The 11,340-nt window shown below is 43.6% G+C and overlaps 1 protein-coding gene across 1 annotated transcript; it reads right to left on the bottom strand.

Annotated features, from left to right (window-relative positions):
- Positions 1-497: 497 nt before the first annotated feature.
- On the bottom strand, positions 498-10,564 carry cenpv (centromere protein V; the record flags this gene model as incomplete). The annotated part of the gene is made up of 5 exons (XM_041196694.1): positions 498-619; positions 2,282-2,396; positions 5,849-5,918; positions 10,011-10,101; positions 10,546-10,564. Coding segments are annotated over 5 exons (417 nt in total), but the record flags the coding sequence as incomplete, so codon positions are not given.
- Positions 10,565-11,340: the final 776 nt, after the last annotated feature.

Raw genomic sequence — 11,340 nt, 5'->3', positions numbered from 1 at the left:
TCACCCCGCACTCATCACCTCCCCCTCCCTGCTGTTGTTGGGCCTGGACATAACTTGAAGTCCAGCTCCAGTGCAGCACACTTCCCTCTATCTTTGCCTGTAGTCCCAGCAGTGGCCACAGCTCAAACATGGCACTACTGGAACTGCAGAGCTGCCGGTCATCCAACTGGCTGACAGCTAGGTTGGGACTTCCTCCTGAGATAGCGGTGGAAGTGTTGACTGGCTTAAAGCAAGTCAAATGGCTGCGAGGCAGCTGGCAGTGTCCTAGGCAGGGTCCCCCCCACACCCAGCCTCCCCTCCAACTTTTTAGCCAGGGGACAGGGACCACAGCACCCTGTAAAATCCAGCCTGAGGTTTCAGTCATCCTAGCGGTATATTTGCAAGCCCAGCAGCAGGATAGGAACATGAGTAACCAGAGTTTGATGATCTGAATGAAGCCTGAATGTTCACACCATTCAGTTCAGATTAATAAGGTGTATGTTAGGTAGCTTAACTTATTACTTAGGCAAATTCTGTAAGGCCTTGTTCTCCTTCATGCTCTTCTCCCAGTCCTTGCCATTGAATTGTTCCACAGTGACGCTGTTTACAGTACCTTCATCCAGGCAGTAAGCCATCACAACTACAGATAGAAAATACAGCTGATTTAATAAATGAAGTAACCAATAAACGTGAGCAAGAGTGAAGCCGAACGATAGACTCGACATATGGCTGTGACTGCAGGACAGAGCTACATTGCAAATGGGATCAGCCATTAAAAAGAGGCAAGAGCAATGCAGGAAATGCCATGCCAGGAGTTGTAACACAAATATAGCACCAGTACTGGAGGTCCAGCAGAACCTTGGACTCAAGCAACTTGAATCAAAGGAATTGGACACGAGATTTAACATCAGCAGCAGTGAAAATACATGAGCATTTCAAAAGAAACCTATCAATGTCAACCAACAAGATCTGAGACAACAGATTTCCAGAAATAAAAAATAAATTTGAAAATTGGGGCTTTTATCAGTAGAACATTGCAAATTACAGCCAATACAGTGTTTAAAATGATGAAAGGATGGGACAAGGAGGGTGGAAGCAGACAGTTTCTAGTTTTGAGGGTCTAGAATAAGGGGCCACAAATACAAGATTAAATTTAAAAACTTTAGAGTAGAGGACAGAGAAATTTCACACACAACTGAGAGGCTGTGGAGTTCATGTCCAGAGTTTGTGGTTGAAGTAGAATCTACATCGACGTTAAAGTTTAGATTGGAGAGGTGGATGAAGGAAAATGGGCACAGAATGGGTAAACTTGATTAGGACTATTTGGTCATGTAGAAGGTAAACACTGAGACAGACTGGTTGGGCCGAATGGAAATAATAAAAAAGCAGCATGTTATTTAAATGGAGACAGATTGCAGAACTCTCAGGGTACAGAGGGATCTGGGTGTCCTGGTACATGAATCAGGAAAAGTTAGTATGCAGGTACAGCAAGTGATTAGGAAGGCAACTGGAATGTTGCTGTTTATTGCAAGGGGAATGGAATATAAAATTAGAAAAATTTTGCTGCAGTTGTACAGGGCATTGGTGAGACCACATCCAGAGTACTGTGAAAGGATATCAATGTTAGAAACAGTTCAACGAAGGTTCACTCAACTGATTCCTGAGCTGGGACTGTTGTCTTATGAGTTGGACAGGCTGGGTCTGTATCCATTGGAGTTTAGAAGAATGAATGGTGATCTTATTGAACCATATAAGCTCCTGAGAGGACTTGACAGGGTTGCAGAGAGGATATTTCCCCTCGTGGGACAAGAACTAGGGGACACAGTTTAAAAATAAGGGGTCTCCCATTTAAGACAGATGAGAAGAATTTTTTTTTCTTTGTGCATCTTTGGACCTCTCTTCCCCAGAGAGCGGTGGAGGCAGGGTCAATGAATATTTTTAAGGCAGAGGTAGATAGATTCTTGACCATCACAGGAGTCTAAGGTTATTGGAGGTAGGCAGAATGTAGGGTTGAGGCCACACTCAGATCAGCCATGATCTTATTGAATAGTGGAACAGGCTTGAGGAGCTGAATAGCCTATTCCTGCTCCTTGTTTGTATGTTCATATGAATGGCCTGTTTCCATGTTGTCACCTCTCTGTATCTATGATGGTCCTCATGAACCCACAGGAATTCTTGTTGGAAAAGTGCCATTCCATACATGGAATTTAATTGGTGCTTCAAAAGTATCTGATAATATTTTGTACGCAAGATTTTATAAATCAGTTGTTGTGGAATTGACATGCACATTTATTTTCCCTACCATATCCATTGGGGTGGGAGCGAGGTGTGTAGAAACTTTGCACTCCACATATTTTGCAGAAGGTATGTTTTGCTTGCTTCATGTTGAATGTGTAAACAGTTAAATTGTCAGCTCCCTGCAAACAAACATCATTCTGACTGAATTCAAGACCTGACAATGAATAACTGAATCTTAATCAATGTGTTTCACTTCTGTTTTGAAACTTCAGGCAATTTGAACATAATTAAGTCAGCTATTTGAGATAATTTGTCAGAAGCATAAGCAATTCACACAGTTCCGTAGATCACAAAAGCATGGAATAATTTTCAATGTCTGTGACTCATTCATAAATGATTACATTTCTGTTTAGATTGTTTAAAAGCCCGTCGGTTACCTTAAGTTAGGGAGAAGCTGAACTATATGGATCATAAGGTCCCATATTCACACTCTAGTCTTTGCCGAATCAAGTGAGCTCAGTTTGGGAAGTGATAATGGATAGGATAAAAACAACAAACTGGGGGTGCTGCTGTTCAGTTTCAATCCAACAGTGATTGGATTTCAAAAAGCAACTGACTGGGTGTGAAGCACTTTGGAACATCCTTATAAGATGTTGTACACTTGCAGGGCCTTTCTTTTCTGAGATCTATCCAATGACCTCTTATGAAAAGACTGCTTATGTGGACACTAGCTAAGGACAGGGGCAGATATGACTGATTACCCCCCACAGTTCCATACCCCACTGCCACTCCTTGCCAGGCTTAAATGAAGAATGGTCTGCTCAGCAATTTACCAGAGAGAGACCAGTACCCAGATTTAGATGGGGAAAGACGGAAGGAGGCTCGAGTGGAGCGTAAATACCAGCATGAACTGGTTGGACCGAACAGCTTGTTTCTGTGCTGTATATCCCATGTAATTCACCATTAACAAGAATCAAGTCAGGGTGTAATGGAATACTCACCATTCACTTGGATGTGACTAACCAGAGTAGCACTACAGTAACAGCCCACTTAATCAGCTTCTCTGTCCCTAGAATCTTTAGCAAGCATCAGTGCATTGTAATTGTAGTGTGTACAATCTATAGGATGCGCTGCAGCATCTTGGGAACGCCATCCCGAACCGTCCAAGAAAGATATTTCTTTACCATTACTAAATTAAAATGCTACCCAATTCCACCATGGGAGAAGCATCAACATACTGACAGCATCAGCATACTGACAGCAATGGTTCAAAGTGAAGGCCCATGGGGCAGTGGGGCAATAATCACAACTTTGCCAGCATCATTGTATTTAACTAACTTGCTGGAATCTTTTGATGAGGTAACAGAGTGGGTTGCTGAGGGTAATGTGATTGATGTGGTGTATGGGCTTCCAAAAAAAACGCTTGATAAAGTGCCACATAGCAGGCTTGTCTGCAAAATTAGAATTCATGGAATAAAAAGGACAGTAGCAGCATGAATACAAAATTGGCTGAATGACAGGAAACAGAGAGTAGTGGTGAACAGCTGTTCTTTTTTCCAACTGTGGGGGTGGTGGTGGAGTACATGGTGCAGCTCCCCAGGGATCGGTGTTAAGATGCTGCTTTCCTTGATATATATTAATGACCTAGATCTGGGTGTAGAGGGCACCATTTCAAAATTTGCAATTGACACAAAACTAGTAAGTATTGTGAATTATGAGGAGGATAGTGTTAAACTTCGAAAGGAAATAGGCTGGTGGAATGCGTGGACAAGTAGAAGATGAAATTTAATGCAGAGAAGTACAAAGTGCCTCATTTTGGTAGGAAGAATGCGGAGAGACAATGGCCAGGATATTAAGGATCATGGGGTTTCCTTTCCCACCATCTGAAGAATCAGCAGGGAACATGTCCCCGCCAACACCATCTGCCCCGCAGCCATTTCACGCTCCAATGAACATTAATTGGCTGCGGGCAGGACTTCCGCCCCTCACTTGGGAGGAAAAACCACCTTAAAGAGCTGCCGGCCAATCACATTGGCTGCCCACTATCTAGTCCCTGCAGTGGACAGAAGCGGAACTTCATGCAGTCCATGGAGCCTAAGTCCCAGGAGTGCACCGAAAGGTGAGTTTTCAGGGTTTCAGGGCGGGGAGGGTAGGGAAGGCATTGGGGGGGTGGGGAATAGTGTCAGGGGAGAGGCTGGTGGGCAGGGAAGTCTAGTAGCCACAGGATCTTAAAGGAGAGGCGCCCAAACTTAGAAGGGGGCATCTGATGGAGGCACCCACCCACCCTAAACCCGATTATTTTCAGGCTTCACCCAAACTTGGGAACTCCTCTTGCCAGCCTAAAAATTGAGGCTGGCTGCGAAACAGCCCTTAAGTGGTCAATAATTACGTCACTTAAGGGCCTCAGTTGGGGCAAGGACGGGCAGTCTATCCAAGGCCTCGCCCATCCCAACGTAAAATTGCTGAGAGGTCATAGCAAGCGAGAAGCCCATCCGTGCTATTTCATGCTCCCCCTCCGCCTAAAAACCCACCAGGGGCGGAGCGTGAAATTCAGGCCAATATAAAACAAAGGGTATGATTCTAAAGGAGGTGTGGGAGCAGAGGGACTATATGTGCAGGATAAGTTGAGAGCAGTTAATAAAGCATTCGGGATCCTGGGGAATAGAGTACAAAAGCAAGACCTTTATGATAAACCTCTGTAAAACTCTGCTTTGGTCTCTACTGGAGTATTGAGTCTAATTCTGGGAACTACACTTTAGGAAGGATGCAAAAACATTAGTGAGGGTGCAGAAAAGATTCAAGGGAATGGTTCCAGGAATCAAGAATATCAGTTGCGTAGATAGACTGGAGAAGCTGGAGTGTTCACCTTGGAAAATTAAGAGAAAAGTAATAGGAGATTTGATCAAGGTATTCAAAATCATGAGCGGTCTGGACAGAGTACATAAGGAGAAACTGTTCCCATTGGCATAAGGACACTAATTTAAAGTGATTGGCAAAAGAAGCAAAGCGACACAGGAAAATTTTTTTCATGCAGTGAGTTGTTCAAATCTGAAATGCACTGCCAGAGGGTGTGGTGGAGGCTGATTCAATTGTGGTCTTCAAAAGAGAACTGAAGAAAAAGGTGTGGAGTGAGACTGGGGGGGTTGCTCTTATGGAGAGCCAACATAGACATGATGGGCTGAATGGCCTCCTGTGCTGTAACCATGATTCTATCACCCACAACCTGAGCAAGTAAGAAAGAGGGGACACTGGCCGAGCGGGGTGGGTTGTAGAAATCTCAGAATCAAGGCGACATAATGCTGCCTCAACGAGATCTCAGGGGTCTGATTTATTAATGCTCAAGTTCATACTAGTGTGAGACTAGCGACTTTCACACTGAGGGATGAAGCACCTGAAGTAATCATCTATCTTCCAAAACCTGGGTGCTATTGTCACATTTGGAGGTACACTTTGTAGAAAATACACATCTCACAGCACACCCAGACACCTTGGCACACAATTGTGCAAGCAGGTAACACACTTGGAACTAGAGACTGGCTAATGCAGCAGGAAGATGTTTTATTTGTTGATATTCACTAACAATGTTCTTGAAGATAAAAAGGAGTTACAGCTCGTTGCAGACACAGCTTACTATGAGGAGTCTGAACTGGGAGGCTGGAACGAAGAACCCTTTAATCTGTTTCTTTGTACAGGTACTGCAGCTGAGACAGAGAAGCAATTTGTCAGAATAATAGAATCTTATGGGACAGAAAGAAGCTATTTGTGCCTCTGCTAGCTATCTTTTCTTTAAATTATCTTAAATCTGTATCCTCCTAGTACCAACTCTTCTGCCACTGTTTCTCTCTATTTCATAGTTCCCTTTTATAAAACACTGGTTAGAACAGAATAAATAAAGGGTAGGGCATAACTTCCTTGATTTTGTACTCTGTACCTCTATTAACACAGCCAAGGATCCTGTATTGCCAGTGTGGATGGGGAGCTGGAGGAGTTCGTAGCTTGGTGAAGGCACATCACAATGTTGTTTGGTGCAGAATTAAGCAGTTTAATCTGCGCAGTATCAAGTCTGACTCAGCAATAGAACAAATCAGATTGTGCAGACAAATGGCACTCAATGTAGACTGGGCCAATACTCCTGTGGAGTACCGAGGGAGTGCAACTGCCCTACACTACAGAGTAACTCACTGCACTTATATTGCTTTGGATCACAACTGGAGGACAGATTAGCCAGACAGAAAGATAAGTATGGCACAAACACAACGGTCCAAATGGTTCCTATATTATATCATTCTGTCTGTTTTCTTTCATGCAGTAGGTGGATAGAGTGAAAACGCCCCCTGCAGGACTGAATAACAATAATGTGTTTTGGATAGATCATTCACTACCTCTAATCATCCTTTGCTTCAGATTCCTTACCATCATTCTGCAAATAGTATTCCTATTTGCCCTTTGCCAAGCATATTCATCCAATCCTTTTTTAAACCTAATGTCCAATCTCCCCCATTCCTGCTAGTTATCTGTTCTACAATTCCATAACCTTGATATCAAAAATTGCTGTTGCCTGGTTTGATGAATCCCATCTACCTGTTGAGCAGGGACTCCGTGCTCCAAGCACCCATTAAAAAGCATCAGTCCTATGTGCATATGAAGGTAATGGTACAGAATAAAACCCGTGACAAATAGAACAAATGGTGGGTCAGAAAAGCGTGGGAGATCCAACAATGTGGACATCAATGACAAGATACGACATTTCTTTAGCACTGTCAAGACAATAAATAGCTCAGACACTTAAGGGTCCACCCCACTAAGTGCCAAGCATGGAATAGAGCCCATCAAAGATAGTGAGGCAGTCAGTGCTCACTGGAGAAAACATTTTGAAGAACTCCTCAACCAAGATCTGTCAGCTCAGACTCAGCACCCCCTTGGTCAGGATGAGTTTGAAAAAACTATTCAACAGCCAAAAAAAAAAACACAGCTTTTGAAGCAAAATGCATCCCTGCTGACATTTTGAAAGGCAGTGGAGATACATGTCCTGGCACAGCTGCACAATATCATATTCCTTGTCTGGACAGAGGGCTGCATGCCATGGGATCTCAGGCACACTGTAATCAGGGAGGCAATCCAAAATCAAAATCACTCCAATCCCAGTCACTGTGCTTCAGAATGCAGATGACGCTTGTGTATCCGCTCACTCAGCAATTGAACTTCAGGTCATTGACTCCTTCTCCAAAGCATATGGTGAAATGGGCCTTTCACTGAACAACCAGAAAGCTAAGGTCTTCTTCTAACTACCTCCCACAACAAAACACCTCCCCTCATTAATCAAGATCAACAGTGAAATCCTGGAATACGTGGAACATTTTCTATATCTTGGGAACCTCCTCTCGATGAAGGCAGACATCATTGCCTCCAAAGTGCCAGTTTCAGCCTTCCATTGACAGAGGAAAAGAGGATTTGGGGACCAGGATCTTAAACCCGAGACAAAGGTCATAGTTTACTGGGCTGTGGTGATCCCCACACTCCTATATGCTTTTGAACATAGGAACATAAAACTTAAAAGCTGGAATAGGCCATTCGGCCCTTCAAGCCTGCTCTGCTATTCAATAACATCATGGCTGACCAGGTTGTGGTCTCAACTCCACTTTCCTGTCTGCACGCCATAATCTTTCACTCCCCTGTCTAATAAAAATCTGTCAAACACAGCCTTGAATAAATTTAAAGACTCAGTTTCCACTGCCTTCTAGGAAGGAGAATTCCACACAATAATGATCCTCTGAGAGAAAATAAATTTCTCTTCATCTCCGTCTTAAAAGGGAGACCTCATATTCTTAAATTATGTCCCCGAGTTCTAGTTTCCCCCAGAAGAGGAAACATCCACCTGGTATCCACCTTATCAAGTCCCCTCAAGATCTTATGTGTTTCAATAAGATCACCTCTCATTCTTCTAAATTCCCACGGATACAGGCCCAACCCGTGCAACCTTTCCTCATAAAATAAGCCCTTCATTCCAGGCATGAGTTGAGTGAACCTTCTCTGAACTGCTTCTAAAGCAATTAAACCTTTTTTTCAAATAAGGGGCCCAAAACTGTACACAGTGCTCCAGATGTGGTCTCACCAAGGCCCTGTACAGCTGCAGTAAAGCTTCCCTACTTTTATATTCCATTCCCGTTACAAGAAATGCCATCGTTCCATTTGCCTTTCTAATCTTTGGAGGCTTGGACAACCTACAGCTGGCACCACAAAGCAGTGGAGAAGTACCAGCAGTAGCAGTAGTACCTTCACAAGATCCTCCAAATCCAGTGGCAAGGCAGGCAGTCCAACAGCAGCGTCCTCTCCCAAGCCAACATGGCCAGCATCATAATCACTCAAAACCCACTCCTTTGGGTGTGTCATGTCATTCATACACCTGACACCAGACTTACAAAGTAAGTGCTCTATTCTGAACTTGGTCATGGCAGGAGACTCCCAGGGGACAGAGGAAACATCCCTGGCGACTCATGGGAGTCCTTGGCTTGTGACTGACCAAAACGGAGACGGTTCATTCAGGAAGGCACTGAACGCATCGAAACACTTTGTCAAGAACATATAGAGGCAAAGTTGAGACATTGGAGAGTGTTCACAAACCTCCAAACAACTTATCAATCCAACCCTTAAAGCACCACCTGCGCCAAATGTGGCAGAGTCTACAGATTATGCAATTGACTTATTGGCCATCTCAGAACCCATCGAACCAGAGTAAGTCATGCTCAATCCCAAAGGACTGTCGAAGGGGGAGATGTTCTTAATGATACTATGGGAGCCCCATCCCCTAAAAGGGCTGCAGTAGTTCACAAGAAACCAGAGGTGAGTTATAAATGTAGCTTTACCCTTGCTACCCACATTTAGAAAACAATTTAAAAATCAAAATGCTCCCTCGGTCTTTGGCACCAGTGCCCAAATCTTCATATCTATGAATATCTCCGTTGTTTCTTCCTCCCCCCATCCTTTCCCTCTGCAGAGTACAGTCCCAGGTTTGACAAAAAAGCAATGATGGGTGTGTGTTGGAGAGATTTCCTTCAATTAAAGTGGCATAATAAGAGCAATTTATAGCCAGAGGATGAGCTATCCTTTTTCTCTTTCATTTCTTCTTGTCAAGATGGAGACAGATCTCTGATTAATGACATATGCAGAAACAGATTAAGATCACCAGTGGGCAGTTACAACTACAAACTTTTAAGGGGATGGCCTTACCTTCAGTGTAATGAAATTCACTTATCCAAAATCATACTATTATGATTTGAACATGGAGTATAGGATATCACAAGGTGAGAAGAGCTCATAGTTGTGCCTATTCTATCTTCCTGCAGCTTTGATACCTGAAATTTGATCTTAAACACCTTTCCCCTACAACCTCCCCATGTAACTGATTACAAATATCCAAATACGCTTTCTGTGAAGTAATGCTTCCTCATATCTGATATTAAATTCAATAGCCCTGGCTTATCTCTATAAATACTTATTACACCCGCACCTACTGCACCTATACCTATAGATATTGTGCAGGCACATAAAGCACCAGGCACAACAACAGTACCCACATCTACCATGCCTGTACTTATTACACCAGTACCCATTGCACTTGTGCTGCATACAATGTTGCACCAATCTCTGCCTGCTTGATACTTCTATATTTAGTACTTTCCTGTAGTTAATCTATTGCATATATTCTTCCTTCTAACACGGGTCGCTGCACTGGTTGTGTTTCCTACACTTGTCACTACATCCGTTGCACCAACCTAAATTTATTTCACACCTACTTGCAGTGAAGAAGGTGCAAATCTGCAGAGGCCCTCAGTTCAAAGCGGACAGCCCCACAGTGACACCCTCCTGTATGTTTCACAAGAACTTGATTTTCACTGCAAATACAAAAGCAGAATATTACACTCTTATTATCCTCACTAAATACCAGCCCTCTCAATCACACTGTTTGGGAAGATAATTACTTCAAAGTGACCTCAAAACACTGCAGACACTGAAAATCTGAGATTAAAACAGAAAATGTGTGAAATAGTCAGCAGCTCCGGCTGTACTAGTGGAAAGAGGAAAAGAAGTATCAATTCAGGTTCAGACAAAACATCATTGACCTGAAACGATAACTCTGTTTCTCTCCCCAGAGATGCTGCCGGACCGACTGAGTATTTTGAGCACTTTCTGTTTTTATGACTTCAATGCCTGCCAGATTTATTCATGCAATTCACACTGAGAGGCTCTGGTTGAATGAAGGGCTTGGGATATACCAGAGTTTTTTTTATTATTCCTTGTCTTATGAAGAGAGATTGAGCAGTTTAGGCCTATACTCGCTAGAGTTTAGAAGGATGAGAGGAGATCTAATTGAGGTATATAAGATGCTAAAGGGGATAAACAAAGTAGATGTGGAGCGGATATTCCCCCTTGTGGGGCATTCTAGAATGAGAGGCAATAGTTTTCAGCTAAGGGGTGGTAGGTTTAAATCAGAGATGAGGAGGAATTACTTTTCACAAAGGGTCATGAATCTGTGGAAATCTCAACCTCAGAGTGCAGTGGATGCCAGGATGCTGAATAAATTTAAAGAGATAGATTTTTAATTAATAACGGGTTGAAAGGTTATGAGGAGAGGGCGGGAAATTGGAGTTGAAGCCGTAATGAGATCAGCCATGATCATATTGAATGACGGGGCAGGCTCGAGGGGCTGAATTGCCTACTCCTGCTAGTTCTTATGTTCTTTTACGGGATGTGGGCATTGCTGGCTGGGCCAGCATTTATTGCCCATCCCTAGTTGCCCTTGAGAAGATGGTGGTGAGCTGCCTTCATAAACCGCTGCAATCCATGTGGTGTAGGTACACCCGCAGTGCTGTTAGGAAGGGAGTCCCAGGATTTTGACCCAGCGACAGTGAAGGAACAGCCGATATATTTCCAAGTCAGGATGGTGAGTTACTTGAAGGAGAACATCCAGGTGTTGGTGTTCCCATCTAGCTGCTGCCCTTGTCCTTCTAGATGGTAGCAGTAGTGGGTTTGGAAGGTGCTGCCTAAGCAGCCTTGGTGAGTTCCTGCAGTGCACCTTGTAGATGGTACACACTGCTGCTACTGTGTGTCGGTGGTGGAGGAAGT

Source organism: Carcharodon carcharias, chromosome 10 (genome assembly GCF_017639515.1).
Source record: "Carcharodon carcharias isolate sCarCar2 chromosome 10, sCarCar2.pri, whole genome shotgun sequence".
Lineage (NCBI taxonomy): Eukaryota > Metazoa > Chordata > Chondrichthyes > Lamniformes > Lamnidae > Carcharodon > Carcharodon carcharias.
Note: the sequence above shows the minus strand (reverse complement) of the source record. Positions and strands in the feature narration are given on the sequence as shown.